The sequence below is a fragment of the Bombus impatiens genome, unplaced genomic scaffold (assembly GCF_000188095.3).
Source record: "Bombus impatiens unplaced genomic scaffold, BIMP_2.2 scf_0263, whole genome shotgun sequence".
NCBI lineage: Eukaryota > Metazoa > Arthropoda > Insecta > Hymenoptera > Apidae > Bombus > Bombus impatiens.
Genome location: NT_176682.1, coordinates 305,327 through 326,589, shown reverse-complemented (window position 1 = coordinate 326,589; position 21,263 = coordinate 305,327). Strand labels below are relative to the sequence as shown.

General features: G+C 39.9%; 1 protein-coding gene across 4 annotated transcripts in view; it reads right to left on the bottom strand.

Annotated features, from left to right (window-relative positions):
- Positions 1-21,263, bottom strand: part of LOC100745214 (protein grainyhead) — a 169,695-nt gene that overhangs the window by 16,489 nt on the left and 131,943 nt on the right. For all 4 annotated transcript variants that reach the window (XR_004461557.1, XR_004461556.1, XR_004461558.1 and 1 more), the window contains exons 5-7: positions 12,075-12,435; positions 9,880-10,263; positions 671-930 (exon numbers count right to left, since the gene is read on the bottom strand). Coding sequence is in view for 1 of the 4 variants with exons in the window: in XM_012384532.2 (XP_012239955.1) it covers positions 671-930; positions 9,880-10,263; positions 12,075-12,435 (1,005 nt within the window). In the remaining 3 variants the exon portion in view is untranslated. The remainder of the gene's footprint in view (positions 1-670; positions 931-9,879; positions 10,264-12,074; positions 12,436-21,263) is intronic.

Here is a 21,263-nt window from a genome sequence, read left to right as displayed (position 1 = left end):
GAGCCGATAACCGAGCCTGGCCCGGGTGAACGGCCTGCGAGCCCCTCTGCTCCTGTTCTCCACACCGACGCGCGACGCCTACTTGGTAAGCTTATTACAACTTCTGTGTAGGTTACGAACCAACGTCTTCGTCTGTTCCTAATGTCAAGAGATTCTTTCTACTTGTTTTCATTAGCGGAGGATGATAGCGTTCTTTTCGAGCGCGTGAAGAGTTTTAGGGTTTGGCGATGTTTCAAAATGTTGTTGGGGAAATAAATGAGACAGGGGAGATTTCGTAAATTTTCGCTGTCAGTAGACTCTTTAATGTTTTCATTGGCGGAGAATGACGATGTTCTTTTTGAACACGTCATAGGTTTTAGGGTTTTTGGGGAAATTTTAAGATTGTTTGTAAGATAGGGAATTAGGGAAGATTTTATAAGATTTTATTCGAGTTATCATTTGTACAGCTGCAAACTTTCTGTTCAGAAATGATCGAAGATTTTGCTACATCGTAATGCTACCTATACCAAATTCCTATTGACCAAAATTCATAGAATTCATTTATGGTAATATCTTCCAAGTCTTCTGGGATTGTGAAAAATAGTACGAGTAGAATTTTTAAAATTTGCTTGAACGTAAAAGACGTCTTAGATAATTTTTAAATAATAGAAATGCCATATGAAATACTTACATTTTTGGTATCTGGATTTTGTCCGCGTCGTTCTGTCTGCCGAAATCGTGCCAAGGTCGCGACCTCGGAGGATTCGGGTTAGGGTTCGGGTTGGTCGCCGCGGAGGAAACCAAAGCACCGCGTTGCACTTGTGCTTGTGCGTGGCTTTGCTGTAGCTGCAGTTGCAATGGTTGATGGTGTATTACCGCGCCGCTTTCGAGGACAACAGCGGTTCCAGCAGCCGTTCCACCGGGACATAATTCCGTGTAATCGAAGGAGGACTGCGTAAAAAACCCACGTTTTCCATGAGTAATTCGTTAACATATAATCAAATAAGAAGTAACAAAAGTTCCATAGTGGTGTTTAACTGGATAACAAATTTACCTAGTCTGATCATACATTTCCTATTTCCCTTATGGCCAGCATTCGATAATTGCCGGTTTCTAAATAGAAATTATACATCTCAGAAATCTGCCGTGAAACGCTGACAAGCATTCACGCTCGTTTCCTCAATTATTAACCCTTAACTGATAGGGTCAAACGCTGGTTGCATAACTAGCAGCATCCCAGTAACGACTACTCTCTGATGAACTTTAACGAACTACGCTACCACGCTTACTTCAATATTGAGTTAATTTGTCATTTTCAACTTGATTGTAGACCTCTGCTGTGTACATTAATAAATCTCTCCAAAAGTTCAACAATTTCTACAAACCTGTCGATAAGTTAATCTACAAAAATCGTCCGATGAAACCCGTCAGCACTTTGTCCAATTAACGATTAACGATGTATACCGAGTTAATTTGTTACTTTCAATTTTGACCATATTCCTCCTGACCATACATCAACGACTTTCGCAAAAAAATTGGACAATTTTTCTAATTACGTGACCTACAAAGCTTATTCAGAATCTGTCGGCAATTCTAACTGTTTTCACATACACATGTTTCTCACAATCAGCCGTTTGGTTTCACTGGAAGAAAAGGATCGAAGGCCAGGAGTAGAATAGGCCATTGCGGTCTCGTAAAATTGAGCAGGGCTGGCCGCACGCGCTCCCACCGGTGGTTTCTTAATAAGCGGCCCAACCGAATGGTTTATTCCCTCGTACGTCTTCATGCGAGAATTCTCGACGAACATTGGGTAGGAACGTAACGCGGTTACCGCAGCTCGTTACTCGACCTGATGAACGGCATCGCGGAAGCCATCCATCGAGCCGGGAGAACCGACGAGAAGCCAACAGAACCGAGAAGCAACGAGATCGCGTCTGCCGCGGTTTTTCGCCGACCAGGACAACCCCCGTCTACCTTGCACGTTATCCTGTTGAATCAATAACGTGGTTAACCGCCATCCATAATTAGAAATAATAACATCCCCGCGTTTCCATCCTTATTTCATTCGTTCCACGATTTCTCGACTAATTACGCCGGGAAGCGTGTGCTACTCGAATGGTTCCCGGTTTAATTGAATTTATAGCAGATCCACGAACGAACCAGATAGCAGAGCAAACGATGAAAAACGAATTATACGATCGTACGATCGATCCGCTTTGGAGGCGTTTGTGTACGCGGCCAACGCGATCGATTATCTTAAATATCGTCCGACGATCTAATTTTTTTATGTGTTTTTTTCGCTCGATCGATTCGTTGAATTGCGTTCCAAGGCGGAGTTTTATTAGCGGTCTGTTATTGATCGTCTCTCACTCTTTGCATAATTGCTTAGTATTCACTGATAATTGATCTTCTACATACGATGTTGGAGCGTGTGTAACGTACACGTCGCCACGTGTTTTTGCCTACAATCGTTCTGCGATATAGATGTTTGATTCTGCGCGATCATAACACGATGAATTCTAACTTGTTATGTTATATATAAATAAATATTGTATAAAAACATGTTATATATAAATGTATATTATATATAAATATATAAATATTGGTATTGTAGATTGATGATGCTTATACGTTTAGGTATGGGAAAAAGGCATAAAAATGTCGAGGTTACACGGAACAATATATAATATAAAAGAATATGTAACATATCCCAAGTGAAATACACGTATTACACTATTTGAAATAAATATGTAATTTAGGTTCAATATCTCTAATTACGTTCATAGAAATGTGAATTTGCATAAACATTTGCCGTGTAATTATGAATATTGCGCTTACCGTGGACAAACAACGTAATTAACTTTTTTCCCGATTTGTCTGATCAGCCAATATATGCTTTATTATCGAGCAACGACTCTTTTTCATCTTTTGTCCTATTCCTTGTCACGATTCGGTGACCAAATCGTGGTGGTTTAGGATTTCTGTTGTTCAATGAACGTCTTAACCTTTTGCACTCCTATGTCGATTGTGACACGACATCAGTTTTTATCTCAGGATCTCCTTTGTCGAGTCCCACTCGACATTCTTTCAGTCTTACCTTTTTTTGTGAAACGTGCGAAAGAAAACTAGGATTGCATTCTGGAAATTGTATCAAGATATATCATACACTTAAAAGGTACAAAATACAACAATAGTGTGAATAAAACCGGTATTTAAGTGAATTTGTTTCTTCCTTTATTTATAAATTGTCTTATTTTTTAGTTGAAGTAAATTTCAAATAAAACACTTAAAAGCGTTGGGAGCTGCTGGTAACAAAATTGAAATAAAATTCAGAGTGCAAAGGGTTAAATGGACGCTAGATTCTTGAACAAAATCGGTACGAATGCAATGGGTGAAATTCTCTAAGATCGCCTGAACGAAAAACTCGAAAGATTCTGTGAACGATCGTGTTTAAATTCCAAGCACCTGCTTATAATACGAAATTACGAAACGCAGGAAAATGGCTAAATTGTCGTATAGATTCTGATCGTTCGTCTAATAAATACTCTTAATGATTGGTTTAGTGACAGTGATTTTTCCACGTGCGTAAGAGCCTGTCATGAGATTGATTTTATCGTTTTTTCCCTTCCCCATCGATTTAATAAGTATTTTTAGTCGTTCATTTATTCTCGAATGGCGAAACAGGTTCAAAATTATGGCACCTTCGATTATCCCCTTTTTTTTCGTTCTGCTCGATATATTAAAACGAGAACTTTCGATTACGAAGAATAGATTGTCACTGAAAGCTGCTCTTTTTTTAATCGTGGACGATTTAAGAACGTTATATTATGCTTCGATCGTAGCATATTCTTTTAATCTTTGCCAGAGTCAATCTGTTCCACTCCATTGGCGATTGCACGCTACTCAAATTATGCTAATAAAACGATCGAATCAGGTGGTTTTAATATATGTTTTACGTAAATGGGTAATCCAAACTTACGTTCTTCTCCAGACCAAAGTCTTTTATTACATCGAAAAAGGGAAAAGACAAAGACAAATTTCTATGAATTCTATCGAAAAAGTATTCTTTTTATTACTAACTGCACAAACAAAAGGATCTAAAATTCGTTACCTCGATAACGGTCTTAGTGTTGACGTTTCGACAAAGGCTATCATATCGAGATCGATTTCAACTTAAAAAAAAGAAAGAAGAAATGAAAAGAATTTTGTATTCGTGAAATTGCACATCTGTCCGGTTACCGATGGTCTTTTGTTTTGTGGACGCGTTGGTTCGGTATCTCCGCAGCCCGTAACGAATATTACACGGTACACATGTAGACACGTTGGAACGTCGCGTGCAAGCGAAAACCGTCGGAGATTTAATCCGTAATTACAAGCCTCTCAGCTTGCTGTGTCTAATGCAACGTGTTCTCTTCGCTTTGCTAGCTGGCTCATTCGGCTCTATCGCGGAAATCATTGATTCTCGTCGAGTTTATCCGAAATTACGTTATTCCTGACGCAAGACTAAAACAGCTATCTAAAATCGAAATGAAAAGAGGAACGAGAGGATGTGCTAAAAAAAGAAGGAAAAGCATACGAGGATTAAAAATTCTATAGAATAGTCTTACATAGTTTCATGAGAATTCTTTGTACATTGCGATATATCCTTCACATATTGCATATCGGAAAGAGACAAAGAAACGTAAAGAAGAGAGAAAAATATAGGATTCTAAGGAGCGCGTAACACGGTACGAAATACATATGAATATTTTAATTAGGAACTTGGCGAGAGATAAACCGGACGAAACGATTCGCTTTTATTTCCAGCCGCGTGCAAGCAGAGCAGAACGGAACGCGTGTGCTTTCTAATTCGTAATGTCAACCGCAATGCTAATGACTTACTCGCGCGGATAAGCTGCCCGTTGCCCCGTCGAACGATTAATGTTTCCGGAAGCGGCCGATTACGCGTGACAACCGAGAGTACGTGGGAGTGATGAATCGCTTATGGTCACGGCGAGCGGGCCGGCGCGGCTTCGACGGCGGCGAAAATTATGCGTCGAGACCCCGAGGGCCTGACAATTTGCCTACGATACGGACGATTCGACGCGGCTCGATTCGTTGTTTCCGCGCGGTTTTCCTTCACACGCGAATCTTCCTAAGGGAACTTGCGATTTTTTCGCAGCGCTACGGTGAACGGTTTCTTGTTGTAATTGTGCGTTCGTGACAGATCTACAGCTGCCGGATTCACAGCTACTTTGTGGTTTCCGTTTTTAAGAATGCAGCTTTTGAAATCTTTTATTTTGTGGCCGGATAGAAGGAAGATTTTAGAGTGTCGTACTTTTTGTTTGGCTGATGTTGGATTCGTAATGTAATTTTAATCGGAGAAAATTGAATATCGAATACGATATGAATCTGATAGAAATCTGGCGAATGATTTTATAGTGAACGGCCTGGTATAAATGTCTGTGATATCAGCGTGATATTAAAATTATTAAAGAGCTTGTAGATGTCCTCAAAACGTAAAATCAATATTTATTATCGATTTTAAATTATGTATGGTATGATGGTATTGGAGTTTGGCAATAAGTTACAATAATAACTTTCGGCAAAATAGATTCGAAGTGAAAGACAGAATATAACGATTCTATGCGAGGTAGCTCATTCTTGTTGACGTACTAGAGTTAACAGAAGCAAAGATATGTTTGCTACGAACACTTTTCCTCTTCCTACCCTGCTTTCCTTTTCTATTTTCTTAACATCTCTTCTTTTCCAATTACTTCCGTCTTCCTCCTAGTTGTTAAATGGAAGGACAGCATTTGATTAGACAAGACTTAAACGTTTATCGCAATCCCATCATGCAGACATAAGCTCTTCCATGTTTGATAATTTTCTACGCACTCTCTGAAGCAGAACTACACGGCTTGGTAACGATACTGGTCGATTTGCATAATCAACAACGCATATCTATCAGGAATATCGTCACGTTTGTTTGTAATCAATGAGAATCGTGTAATAAGTGCCACGTTCCTCTCCCCCGCCACATTTCCATCGTATTTCAATCGACTGGAAATCGCTGTAGAAAAATCCATGCAACGTAAAATCAAATTGCTACGATTAGATTAATACGATTCCATATCGGAAATATTTGCTTCGATACAAGTTACAATTTAGTCCAAGCGTAGAAAGTTCGAAACGGAATTTTAATGCTGATTATCGATAGAAATTATCGGTAGTGAAGTACACTTCTTACCGATAAAATTATAATATACAGGGTGATTGGTAATTGGTAGTACAAGCGGAAATGTGGTGATTCTACGCGAAAAAAGAAGTCGAAAATATAGAATAAAAATTTTTCGTTTGAGGCTTTGTTTTCGAGAAAATCGACTTTGAATTTTCGCTCGGTACGCGGTACGTTATAACGGATCCCACTGTAGATCGTTGTCTCGATGGAAAAATTAAAAAAAAAAATTTTATTCTATATTTTCGACTTCTTTTTTCGCGTAGAATCACCACATTTCCGCTTGTACTACCAATTACCAATCACCCTGTATATTATAATTTTATCGGTAAGAAGTGTACTTCACTACCGATAATTTCTATCGATAATCAGCATTAAAATTCCGTTTCGAACTTTCTACGCTTGGACTAAATTGTAACTTGTATCGAAGCAAATATTTCCGATATGGAATCGTATTAATCTAATCGTAGCAATTTGATTTTACGTTGCATGGATTTTTCTACAGCGATTTCCAGTCGATTGAAATACGATGGAAATGTGGCGGGGGAGAGGAACGTGGCACTTATTACACGATTCTCATTGATTACAAACAAACGTGACGATATTCCTGATAGATATGCGTTGTTGATTATGCAAATCGACCAGTATCGTTACCAAGCCGTGTAGTTCTGCTTCAGAGAGTGCGTAGAAAATTATCAAACATGGAAGAGCTTATGTCTGCATGATGGGATTGCGATAAACGTTTAAGTCTTGTCTAATCAAATGCTGTCCTTCCATTTAACAACTAGGAGGAAGACGGAAGTAATTGGAAAAGAAGAGATGTTAAGAAAATAGAAAAGGAAAGCAGGGTAGGAAGAGGAAAAGTGTTCGTAGCAAACATATCTTTGCTTCTGTTAACTCTAGTACGTCAACAAGAATGAGCTACCTCGCATAGAATCGTTATATTCTGTCTTTCACTTCGAATCTATTTTGCCGAAAGTTATTATTGTAACTTATTGCCAAACTCCAATACCATAATTCTAAATCTACTTTGCCAAAACTTATTGTCAGTCAGAAGTTTTGATCGTAAGAAGTTTCTATTTCGCGTGATTTTTTCACGAAGTTTTCGCTATCTGAACTACAAAAATTAATTGGATTAATTATATCTAACAATTGTTGCAAATATGAATTAATCCTATAGAGATTTGCGATCGATCAATTTGATATATACGAAATGTTTTTGAAGCTGGAATCTACAGCTGAAGTTTACAGTTATTCAAGAGTACGATCCTTGGATAAATCTAGTCTATTTGAATTATTCGAAGTAATTAGTATTCGAACAACGTTTGAACACTGACCGACCTTGTTTTATGATGGAATTAATCGGTCAATATATTAGATTTTAATGGAGATTGCGATAACATTCCTCGAGATTGAAACGTCGAGATCAAGATTCGAGGTGTAAGATTGATCTCCTTTGTGTCCATAGATCGTGTATATCCTACGCTCGGAACAAAGAGATTGAATTTCAACACTTGCAGCTCTTATCTCGTAACCATGATTCAATTATTATACATTTTTCTTCTCTGAAGACCTAACTTCTGCATAATTCACCTCGCCAAAAAATTAAACAAAATCTCTAGGTAATTGTTACAACTAATGCTTAGCTACTGAACAAGTTTTTTCCCAAATATGAAAACTCATCTAAACCAAACGAAGATGCAAATGTAAATGATTCAATTCAATTAACTCTACCAAACCTTAGAAATCAAAATTAAATCATCTCCTTCACAAACGCGGCGTCTGTTATTGTGAATGATAATTTTATTCAAATTGTATCTTCCAAACTAATTAAGATATCGATACAAAAATTTCGTACATCGTAAAAAATACTTCTATTCGCTATATCAAAGAGTTTTTGATTGTTATTAGGTTGTCCGGAAAGTTCTTTTCGTTTGTTAAATAGAAGGTAAGTATAAAATATATTTCCTTCAGTGTACCTTTCTTAAATAATGTATGATCCTTTTCTACCACCTTTTGCCATCTCTCAGGGAGCCTCATAATGCCATTTTTCCAAAATTCTCTTCGCTCATTTTTAAAATATTCTTCGAGGCCGTTTCTCACTTCGTTTACTGATTTGAATTTTCTATTGTAAAGAAAATTCTTTAGGGAGAGGAACAAATAATAGTCCGATGGTGCAAGGTCTGGAGAGTACGGTGGATGTGGTAAAACATCTCAATCAAACTCTAGAAATTTCCTTCGCACTGCTAAAGAAACGTGTGGCTTCCCGTTATCGTGGTGGAACACAACGCCACGTCTGTTCACCACTGCAGGACGTTTTGTAATAATAACTTCCTTAAGTTTTTCGAGTTGGGTGCAATATTTTTCACTGCTGATCGTTACCCAACTCGAAAAACTTGAGGAAGCCATTATCACAAATCAACAATTTGATCGTTTGCCCTTCTGGAAATAATTCATAGTAGAGGATATCCTTCCAGTCCCATCAAATTGAAAGCAGCACCTTTTTCGGGTGAAGTCTAGGTCTTGCTAGGGAGGACACTTATTTCGACAACACTGCGACCAAGATCGCTTGTGCGCAGTGTTGTCGTAGAGAACTTTCATCCCCAGTAATTAACTTTTTTAAAAATGGCTCCCTATTCTTGTGTTGAATTAGCAAATCGCATGTCGAGATTCGATTCAGGAAATTGCTCTCTGTTAGTTGATAGGAGACCTACACTTCGTAGCGTACCCAAGCTTTATTAAATGGTCATGAATCGTTGTTTGCGGAATGTTTAAAGTGTCTGCTATCTCACGAACACTAGACCTTAGGTTTTCATCGAAGTAGGCCTTGGTAAGGTCAGTATCAGTGGTGGATGGACGTCCGCTGCGATCTTCATCTTTCAGATTAAAATTTCCGGCTATAAAGCTCCTAAATCGATTCCAGACTGTTTAAACAGTTATAAACCGATCACCATAAACGTCACAAATCTTCTTTGTAGTGTTTTTAGGCGTACTGTCTTTTTTAAAGCAGTAAAACATAACGTGACAAAAATGCATCTTTTGGTCTTCTATCTTTCTCCACGCAAAAAACACTCAATACACTTTCTACTAACGTCGAGAACTGTTCTCTTGCCTTACCAGAGATGTGGCGGATAGTGTGTAAGTCGTAAAATAGGATCGCTAATGACTCGTTAATTAGATCGCTGATAATTCGTTGATAACAGGCTGATCGACAACTGACTCTTTTCGGTTGCGTTTATTATACTGGTCGGGGGAGAGTCGGAAAATTCGAATTCGTCTTCTTTCGACGGTTGCACGTAGCGGCGACATTGTTTTGCCCGGAGTTTACTTATTCTTACATTACGTGTATCCTAACGATCTTGATACTCCGAGGCAAAACAACATGATTTCAATTGTTCTCTAACTCATGTGCCGCTACAGAGGATAATTAGTGATGTCACGGTTGACGAGTGATCTGGTGGTATCTTTACTTAAGCAGAACGAGATAAGGCGAACGCGAAAAGAACTTTCCGGGCGACCTAATATATCTACGTCGTTATTAATATACTGCTCGAAAACGGTCTCATTCTTACACACTGCAATGCGATTATTTTCCATTAAACGTTTCTCGGTGTACGTACCATCTTTAAAGTGCTGATAGTTTCGAATTCGAGTGTCAAAATAATCATTTAATTTGGACTGACCTGATGAAGCGCCGTGGGCGGATGATGATCTTGCCTGGGCGTGACCGCGTCCGCGCCGATGCCGGAGTCGGGGCTGGGAAGATCAACGGTCAGGACTTTGCTGCTACTCGAGGATGAGCGTATCGCGTGTGTCGTCGCGTAAGAGCTTGGCACAACCTCGTACCTCGTGTACGAAGCGGTCGTGGTGGACAACGAGGACGAGCTCGACGAAGCCAATGGTGGTAGAGCGTCGCCGGTGACGTAGACCGCCGTGGCCTCCTGGTGTAATCCGCTCGGGTTCCCAGCGTTTGCCGCGCCCGTCGCCGAGGTCGACGTGTACGCCGTGGATTGCAATCGTGGGCTGCACGAGCTGTAGGGGTCGTAGGGACTGCCGTACTGTTGCACCTGAAATTTTACGCAATCGTTATTAACATTAAAAACGTAACAGTAACGAGTAATTAACGTAGAATTTTTCATAGAATTTTAGGGCTATCAGAAAAGAAGAGTGATTGTTTTGTGTGGAATTTTCCAGAGAATTTCAGGGTTATCGGAGTAAAAATGACTGATACGACATTTTTCATAGAACTTGAAAATCATAGGACATAATTGAACTCTCAGAGTTTGAAATCTTTTAACGATCGTCAAGTTCGTGAACGCAAATACGTTTATTGAATACCTGAAATAGTTCGTAAACTGAATAATATTGCAAAATTTTTTAAACAATTTAGTTAATATGTTTAATTAGTTACTATTAATTTATTAAATAGTTATTATTATTAGCTAAAAATAGTTATAACTGGACGAGATTGTTATTCCGGATTTCCATAGGAATATAGTATGCTATAGGGTATTTTTCTCTCGATCGCGCGGTCTAATATTCAGAATTTTTATCGAGATCGAATTAGATAGCGTCAAGTATGTTTGTTATAACAGAGTCGGGATAATGACGCTTATTTGTATCGGAATCAGCGAGGCTAGTGTCTTGCGTTTATATCTAGATCAGGGTAGGCAGTGTTGGGTCTTTTCTTTATTGCTTTTAATGTGCGTCATGTATTTTAATCGCAATGGGGCGAAGTCGGATTTGATGGAGTTCAGATTGGATAGTGTCGCGTATGTTTATTAGGACAGGTACTGTGTGGAGCATGTTTTCTAAGAGCGGGCTGGAATCCTGAAAGTTATTAACACGCATTTTCCAGCTGACTGTCGATAATCTCTGTGGGATTTAGACTCGTTTCGTTGCCAGGCCTATGCATGTAATTAGGAGAGACTGATGAAGGCAACATGATATTTTCGTTGATTGGTCGTCATTGACATCAAGCCTTTTAATATTATAATTTAATGCCTGTACTTATTTAAAAATTTCCCCCATCATATAGATTGGAAATAATATTTTATTTGACAACTAACTTATAAAGCTTTTACCTGCTAGCGTATCGCTATATATATTTTTACTGCTACGGTGATCTTGCAGAAAATTTATGGCAAATTTAACTCTCCTGTGACTGTTGAATTTTTACAAATGAGATTTATTTCAACAAACAAGGAAACTTCGAACATTTTACAAAAATCTTTATGAAACGATACTAAGAAAGAACGATTTTTTCATATTTTCTTCAAATTTAATGACTCTAATTTATTGTATTCTGTTTCTTTAGTTGCATAAATATTCGTAGTATAATAATTTTCGATTATTCGATTTCACCTTAATTTAATACGGCAGCACTAGGTTTTCTATTTCCCCCACTTAAATACATCTTTTTGCACCTTAAAAACGAACCTAAACATCAATCTGTGAATTTGCTGTTATTCCAAACACAGAGATAGAGAGACTCTGGATCTTTTGAAGTCAATTTTTATTAAGTGTTTATTTTAGATTCATTAGTCTTCCTAATATTAAATATTATCATCACAACACAAAGATCAACCATTTCTCTTATGAAGCACTGAGTATGCAGAAAGGCAATAACTGCAAAAATACGTGAAATCAGATTTCCTGTATCTTTGAATGCTTCCAAATACTTTACCAAAGTACTTTAATGTAAAATTGCAGCAAATGAATTGTTTCTTTGATACTGTTTTTCCATATTTTCTCCATATTATGAAAAATTCACGCTTCTATGCTATTGTGTGACAAAACAAGACAAGAAGAAACAAAAGGAAAAATCAGCAAAGTTTTATAGAAAATATCATGGCTACAAATTGCTCGATGGTCTCACCTGTAGTTGATGTTGATGATGATGGTACATTCCCGGTGGCGTGGGACTGTCCGGCTGAGCCTGTTTGTGCCTTTTGCTGGACTGTTGCGCCCCTCTCGACGAGCTCAAGTCCTCGGGCTCCCTTTTGACTCCGGCGATGCCGGTGCTCGAGGAACCGTCGTGTCTGAGGGACTGCGGGCTAAGCGGAAGCGGAAGGCCACCCTGTAGACTCTGGCCAGGACTGTGGGACGGCTGGTTGTACTGATGGAGGAAGTGGTGTAGTTCCCCTCCTCCGGCGCCTTCGCCGCCTTCCATGCGATTCGTCGAACCGGAACCGGAGCCAGGCGCCTCCTGCACTAGCAGCTTCTGGCCCATCACACCCCTTCAACAGTCCGTGGAGAATCGACCTTTAACTGCGGTTCCCTTTACAGCTCGACATTATCAATTCGGAATCGATCGACTATGCGCTAAGTGCGCATGGCGAATCGGGTCGCAAGCGAAATGTTTCCTCGTTCTTTGCACTTTGCTTGTAGTGCTTTGTGAGATTTATCGGCTCTTATAGAAAAACACGTTAAATCTTAGTTAGTATTTTCGAACTTGACGAAAAAGTGTAAGTAAGTTGTAAAATTCAATGCTATTAAGAAGAAGATTGAGAACTGTTTGTAATTAAATATGCATTTTCTCTACTTTCTCTCGTTGCAATTTCATGCTTAGCGTCCTTCCTTTTAACAGCTAACGCAAACATCAGAAAATCAAGAAAAATGGACTTGTCGTTTTTTTCTCTTGCGACATATAATCACGTAATTACTATTAAACAAGAATTAATGCAACCATAATATTTCATCCTCTGATTGTCCCGAGCAATTTATTATCGATACAGAACCAATTAAGAGAAGGAGCTTGGAGTTTATTTTCCAATTTATAAAGATAGTTTCGCTATAGCTTTAACTGCCCACTCTTCATTATATCAAGTTACATTTGCCGAAGAATTCCGAGCAACAAGTTCAGAATCGATTATGCAGATGTCGCAAGAAAAAGATCTAATTACGAGGCGACTTAAAAGATCGTATCGCTTTCGTTGTCAGCGATATTAAAACAGGGTTTAATTTTGTTGCGATGCAAACGATGCTAGACGACGCTATTTTATTAAACGTGCTCGTCGATAGCTTGATTACAGAGAATTTCTTTTTTTCTCCGTTTTTCTTCGGAAAGATAGATTTTAACGTTTCACTGATATGATAATGGCAGGTTTCCACGGAGGGGGTGGGGGCTGGACGATCATTTCTTTCCTTTTTTTTCCCCACTAAATCGATTGCGTTTGAAACGTTCGCGCTGAATCTTTATGCTCCGAGGGAAGTTATAATAATGTTAATACGGTATTAGCTAACGAGCAGAGCGATTTATTGTACGGCAGCGTGTTTTACGACGAAGATAAGCTAAAGTAGGATCGACAGCGCCGATGACTGCGGTACATTTGTCATTTCCCGCGTCTCAATGACGATATCATCGGACATCGTGCGACGCTCGTGCGTATGTAAAGTATAATTAATTCATAGATTTTCAAGGTCCGTCACGGCGAATAAATGCGTAATGTTTCTCATCAATAACAGCTATGGCACAGCTGTTTCGCAACGTTGACTTTTCTCAGTAAAAACCAGGTAAAGACGAATAAATATCGATAGTTTCCAATCATTACTAAATATAAACGATAAGCGTCGGCGCGTTCCTTTCTATGGACTATCGATTATGCGTAGATTCATTGCTTTATAGAACTAACAATGTTGTTTGAACAATCACGTGTTTCTACACGACAAGTTACTTAGATTGAAGTTTGTGTATATACAAGTCGAGTTTACTGATTTCAAGTAATGGATATTTGAAATGGCGTTGGGAACGAGGAGAAAGATTCGCTTTTCATTAAAATCCAAAAGGCATTTGCTTTTATAAATAATCGTTTGTAGTTGACATTGTAAATCGTGTGTTATACGTAATATTGTAGAATGTATCTCAAGCTTCAGTGATACTCGAAGAAACCGTAATACTTGGAGTCAAATAATAACTAGTAAAATCAGGTTAAACAATTTGAGAGAACAGCAATTTAAACGAACATTTCGAATCAAGTAGAGAACAGATTCAAATCGTCCGATGAAGAGATTTCATGTTGCTCGAATTCAATCGACTGATTTGAACGAGTCTTAGGAACAATGAAGAAGTGCTATCGAAGCTTCTTCTAGCGAAGTCAATCTGCCGATATAAACATCGCCTCTACTAACTGCTAAATACGTTTCGTGGTCCATAAAAATATTCAAGTTCGCTTCTACGTCTAATTATCATAAATCTTCGACATCCGAATTTTGCATAAGAAAGCTACTGTACATAAATAACGAATCGTATGTCAGCGATTCTTCCTGGTATGTACCAGAAGAGGTTCTCGTTTCCAGAAGCCGGGGGCTCTGGGAACGGGAAGAGAAGCGCGTCGCCTTCGGCACGAGGATCGTAGCGAGTCGCGTCGCATCTGCCGAACCATCGGCAATAAAATTTTCTGGGCGCGGAAACGCGATTCGCCGAACGGTCGTACGGGGAGAGAGAATCGAGAGGATCGCGGGCCGACATTATGCGAAGTAGTTAACATGTTATATTTAGCATGATAATACGTATCCACAATACGGGGGACCCCTATAAACTGCCAACGCTCTCGGTGCATACGACAACCTCCTTCCCTTTCTTTCTCTTTCTTGCACTTGCATGTTCTTTCTCTCTTAGTTTGCTCGCGCATTCTTTTTTTTCCTTCCTTCCCTTTTCTTCCTTCCCTGCTCTCGTCCTTGCCCGACGTGTCGTGGCAACCTCCGCCAGGTTCACCGGTCTCTCTGGCCTCCTTCATTCCATCTCTTTCTATTAAACGAACGAAGACAGGCCGCGTGTCTCTCTCGTTCTCTTTTCTACCGCGCTGAACATCGCCACTGAGGTACCTACCCTACGGTCAGATGCTCCCGTACAATGGCTCTTTTTTTACACTTGATACCTGATCTCACTCGTCTAACCCTCTCTTCTCTGCTCTTTTCTCTCCGTCTCTCTTCTCCCCCTCTGTACACGCCGTGCTTTCTGTCTACCGCCTTTCTGGCATCGTCTGGTCTACTCTCGAGGCGAGAAAGAGCGAACAACGGAATAAGAGAGAAAGGTTGTTCGCTGGAAGCGAGGAAAAGGGTGACACCGGAGGTAAGAGAGAAGGAAAGAGTTGCATAGGAAAGTAGAGAAGGATGACGGGACGCGACACGTCGTCGCCCTCGGCACACTTGTGCCTGAAGAGGTGCGGATTGGAACGACGATGGAAAAACGGCTGGTGAAAGCCAGAGGAGTACCGCGCGCTCTCTGTTGTCCTTTCCGCGCTGGAAAGCTGTTGCTCGTCTCATAACCGGAGGCGACGACGGCACAGCCTCATGAATTCGGCTTACGTGAAATGGATCCAAGCTTGTTCGTCGTTGCGTCGAGACGCGCATTCGTTCCACGCCTCGTACTCTTAATGCCGCGCCGTGGTAATGCGATGCTAATCCCTGATGTAGGATCGCTGAGATTCATGGAGATCGCGAATCCGCCCGGGGAACCTTACGCGTACCGATACTCTCAGTTTAAGTCCGCTCTCTTTTGAATATTTTGGGTGCATATACTACGGGGTGATGCTCTGACATGAGCGAGAATCGACGGGGGCACGCGTGCTTCTTTTCGGATGAATCGTTGACGTGTTAATCCTTGGATGCCTCGAGTAATGCTGTCGGACTTTTGGGACAATTTTTGTTGATGGGTATTGCAGCTAACGTATTTCGTAATTTATGATATTATTATAATTTGCCAGCTAAGGGTGGGTTGTAGGATTTTCCGGATTGTGCGAATTTAACGTATCGTTTAGGAATTACAAGAAGTGGTTCACGAATTTTTGAGGAAACTTTATTTTGCTACAAACATCGTACTTTTTAATTATACGATATATATTTTCGACAGCTTCAGAGGAAGCTTGTGGATTTTTGTGAAGTATAAGATACTTTTTAGCATATAGCACTAGATATATGTTTAATTTTGTCGAAGGCGTTAAATGTTGGAGAGAAGAAGCATTTAATCCGCGAAGTTATGACGATGAGGCTTTGACAAATTCGAAAACGGATATAGGAATTACATAATAGAATTGAACGTAGAAATTATGAGATAGAAGCAAGTGTAGAAATCGCAAGAGTAACTGCATTTCGAGGCAAAGATTGTTCGATTTGAAAAAGGAAAATGTCGATACCTCGACGCTCGTATGCAGTAAAAGTCCGCGGTGATTCGCAAGCTAGCTACGATTGAATCTAACGTCAGAACGTGCCAATTTCCTCCTTTCCATTTCAATAATTTATAAAACGTCGTAGTCGTAAAATCCTATGATGCCTGAAATCAAGGACTGATCGAGACGATCCGTTATAACGCAACTAGTAATTGCGTTGCAGTTGCGTCAATTCCTGTTAGGAATTCGCGTGACGACCAATATCTTCCATTTCTTGTGTAATGTTTTACAAATTCTCACGCTCGAGCTTTTTTTCGTAACCCAGATATGTCTAATTTTTTGTTTTTTACAATATTTTTTATCTACCTATACTTACTGTGAGCTTCTATTATTCTAACTTGTCTCTTAACTCTATTCTCTTTCGTATCTTAACGAAACAATATGTAAATTTCACTAAACGTGACATTCGGAAGTCACAGTAATTAATTTCATAAATTAAAAAGTACCAAAAGGCGATAATATTATAAACTCTATTTTTTGAGTACTTTGAAATTCAGATCATCTTCTTGCGATAAACGAATGTGCGAAAGTGAGCCATTTGTTTCTCGAGAAATAAACATTAATTCTGCACTTATGTAATGAAATTAAAATGTCAACGAAAAGCATAGTTATTCGATTTGATTTCTGACAAGCTGGTATGTTTCAAAATACCTGCCAAAATTGTTGTCCACGAAAGTGTTAAAACATGACGTAAGATCGTGGTATAGTTTTGTCACGAAAGAGTCGCAAATCACGGTGAGGAATCGAGAAGAGAAGAAATCGACGCCGTGGCACAGTTTAATCACCTCCTATGCGGTAATTCTCAAGCCGGTTTCCACGAATTCATGAATTCGCGGCTGTTTCCCCGTACACGGACGAGCAAATTATTCCACGTAACGTTACACGACCGCGCCGTTTTTGCCGCGTCGCCACGCAACTTGCGTACCGTTTGCGTTCGTACGCGCAAAAGAGGCAATTATGCGCTTACGGTGCAGCATTATCGACGACAAGACAGACGTACCATGCGAGCTTCGAGGTCGCCAGGTCGCTGGAGGGTCACCGTCTGCTCACAGACGCGTATACGCGTGTACTAGAGTGTATATGCTCGTCATTCGAACGAGTGATACGGTATCAAGCACGCGGTTCCGGGAAAACGGAGTGAAAACTTTTAAGATTCTAGAATTTTCATTCAACTAGATACATACATTCAATCCACATAAGTAATTATTCGTAATCAACCACTATTTTAATCCTTTTGTCGCTATCTAAAGGAATATTCTCACGATCGATCGAATATGTATGTTTCTATGCTCCTCCAACAATAAAGCTAGCAAAATTTTATCTTCAAATTCACGACTTCTGTTTGAACCAGTTCACAAATCTTCTATAGGCTGCTCCTGAGACTACTCTCTATTATAATATATTGTATAATATATCGATTCTTCAAGAGTTACACTTTTTCTAAACAATCTCTTTTAATCAACCACGTATTTAAATTTTCCTAAATGAATGCACAAAATCAAAGTAGCAGAGTCTATAAGGATCCATAAATTAATCAATCCTATTTAAAGTAATCCACGAATCTTCACGTCAACGTTCTTTTCTCTCGATCAAACTATTTCTGAAACCACTCTCTATAGTATAGATAATATGGACATCCAATTAATAACCGTATTTAAGCGTTGAGAAATTCTGCAGTCAATTTCTATTAATTAATTACAAAGCAGCTCGTCAATGCCCAAAATCCAAAAAGTTTCGACGAAACCTATCGGAGCCTGCAAAAGTTCTTTAATCCTGTATAACAGTAACCAATCCTATTTCAACAGATCTTAGGTCTTTACATCAACGTTCTTCTCTCTCGAGCAGACTACTCCTGAAACCACTTTCTATAGAATAGATAATATAGATGTCCAATTATTGGCTACATTTGGTCCTTCAAAAAATCACGCTCTCCAAACAATCACTTGTAACCAGTTACAAAGTCAACTCCCTCATCGACGTTGAAAATCCAAAAGAATCCCAACAAATTTCATCTAACTAGCAAGGCGTGTCTGCTCCTAACAGTCGTAGAATGAGCAGGTCAGTCTGAAAGGGTCGGACGGTAGCGTGCACGCGTGTTTGTATCCCGAACGAACTTGCGGTACCAGGCAGGGCCCGGTTCGGAACCGGAATCGTCGTTCCTGAAACCGGAAATCGGGCGTATCGGAAGGGAGCGTGCTTGGTTCGAGACCTGCAGCGGTCGAACTCGAAAGACAGGTCTCGCTACTGCGTGGCGCTCTACCGTCTGCTCGGGTCATTCGTTTTGATTATTATTGTCAGGACCAGCCGGTTCCACCTTCTTTCTTCTTTTCCTCCTATCTTTTCTTTTTTTTACCTCCGCTTTTTCCAACGTGACGCAAGCAAAACGAACGAAGACGCACGCGGGGCTTTTTACCTTGGCAAGCACGCACGCACGCACGCACGTCACCTGTGCGCGCAGCACGCGCCACCCGTGTATGTGGTCCGCATATGTACGCGAGTTCTTCGACGTTCAACCGCGTCGGCGAATTTAAATGCGACCAACGTGGACGAGGCCTGGCTTCTGCCACTTCTTTCATCGCATCGCGCCTCGTCCAGCTTCCCTTCGCGCGCACGCCCTTTCTCCTACGTGAATTGTTCGGTTCCCGGAAGAGTTCTCAGTTTGGGCGAGCTTGGTATGGTGGACACGCGGCGGTAGAACGTTTGGAGATCTTCATCTTGCTTGTAAAGCAGACTGCTCTGCTTTCTTCGAGCGTATATAGTTATTTTATCGGTAATTGCGTCTGGTTTTGCGTATGGTTCGACTCTTCTTATATTTCTTTATCTGGTTTGGACTGTATTGGTTTGTGCAAGATGAAGAGAAATTCTGTTTTTCGAAAGACTTCTGTAACTTCTATCTATTATTGGTCTGTCATTGGAACAGACTTTGCTCTCTATCGAATTGTCTTGTAGTTCTATGAGATTCTTCTTATCGGACGAAGAGTTATGGATTCACGGGAGTTGGAAAGGAATTTTATATAACTGGAATGGATATTTTTTCCCATTGTTAGACTGTCTTCTGTTTCAGAAGGTTGCAGTGGTTCACGAGAGACCGACTTTTGTAAAGTATATGAACTTTTGAGAAACTTTGAGGGAATTCGGTATGTCGGGCACGTGTCGCTTTCCAGGATCTTGATTTTGATGCGAATCTTTTTCATAACGTTCCATAGGACGTTGATCTTAATACCGTGTTTCTGAACTATGTTTATAATGTTAAAATCCCGCGTGTAGATCCCTAGAAGCGTTTCCCTCTTCTTGGAAGAAGGCGAAGTTTGATATGTCGGGCATGCCTAGATCGTGATCTCTACATGCGTGACTTCTGCTCCGTTTCCCTTTTTTGGAACTTTGCGGGGATGGTAACGATCGAACGACGAATCAAATTACTTAACCTATCATAATTCACTTCCCTAAAACGAAAACGAAAAAAAAAGAAGAAAGATAGGATACTTTGGACAATAAATAAAATTAAGTGCAAATATTCTTATGACTAGGACGGGGATTTTGATGCAATTTTGGGATATTTGAAAGTGCAAATGTGTGTAATATGCAAAAATATATAAAATGTTCAAAATATACGATAACGATACTTGTCGTGATATCTAACTGGTGAAACTTCTCATCTAAGTTTCATTTCTCTAATTACATTTATAAAAATATACATTTCAATAAATATTCGGAGTCTATATATTACAAATGTCGAATGTTAAATGTTATAGTATATTAACACCAGGCTTGCGAAACAAGAATCCATATTTTTAGCTGCTTGTCCGCGGAGATCAGTCGAACGACCGCGAAAACTTGTCTCGATCTAGGAACTCGGGGAATCGGACTCAGGGATCGTGAGGTCAAAAGCGCACTTGACACATCGTCGAGGTTGTCGCGATCTCGTAGAGCCGTACAGCACGATACGGTCGAGTTTTCGCAGGGGTAGCTGCCTCGCGATTCGACCCCAGCCGCGAGAAACCGGACTTTCCGTTGCGAAACAGGAAGATGTGTTAAACCTCGAAAATGAGTCTGAGAACCGGAATTATTCTGTAGGTTTGCGGCTCTTGTTTTACAAGGAAGAATTAATGACTATATAGCGAAAGAAATTACGCTACTTTTGTCCACTTAAAACTCCGGCTCTGAATTGTAGAAAATAATAACATTATTCAATTGCATGGTGTGGATATAACTCGACTTTTTATTTCGAGGAATAGGAAATTCTAAACTTGTTTGCAGAAAAGAAACGTTGCTGTACAACTAATTTGCACATAAGCCTCTCAGAAGCCAGTTCCCGACAAACAGATAACTTGCTTCCATAAGTTAATGAACTTATGGCAAGAAAATAACACAATTAATACATGGAATTTCTGAGATTTACTATTTTATATGATAATTCTACAAACACATATGTTTCTTCAGACTTTACAACATTGCAAGGTAAAGATATCGACGATGGCAACATCAAGTAAGTTCCTGAAACCTATATTTCCTTACCAAACTATGTATTAAAAAATCAGATTCAATAATTCTAATTGACCGATTACAAAGACGATTACGAAAAGAAATATCAAGCAACCAAACCGATTCTATTTCATCAGCTTGTTTATCCTATTCTTCCAGGAGCAAGAACGTTCACCTCGATCGAGCTTTCGGTTCAACGGAACCCCTTATCTCTTAGATCTCACGTCTTATCGTAACAGCCTTTCTCGTCGGCGAGGTCTTCTTTATCCACCTCCTTCCGCGGTTACGCCGTGGCCGATGCAATTCCTCTAGGATCCATAAAACCCAACCTAGTCCGGTTTCTAGCGTTCAAAAGCGGCGACGTTGGCGTCTGTATAGGAAGGAAAACGCGATGAATCGCGCGACGAACGAAGCGC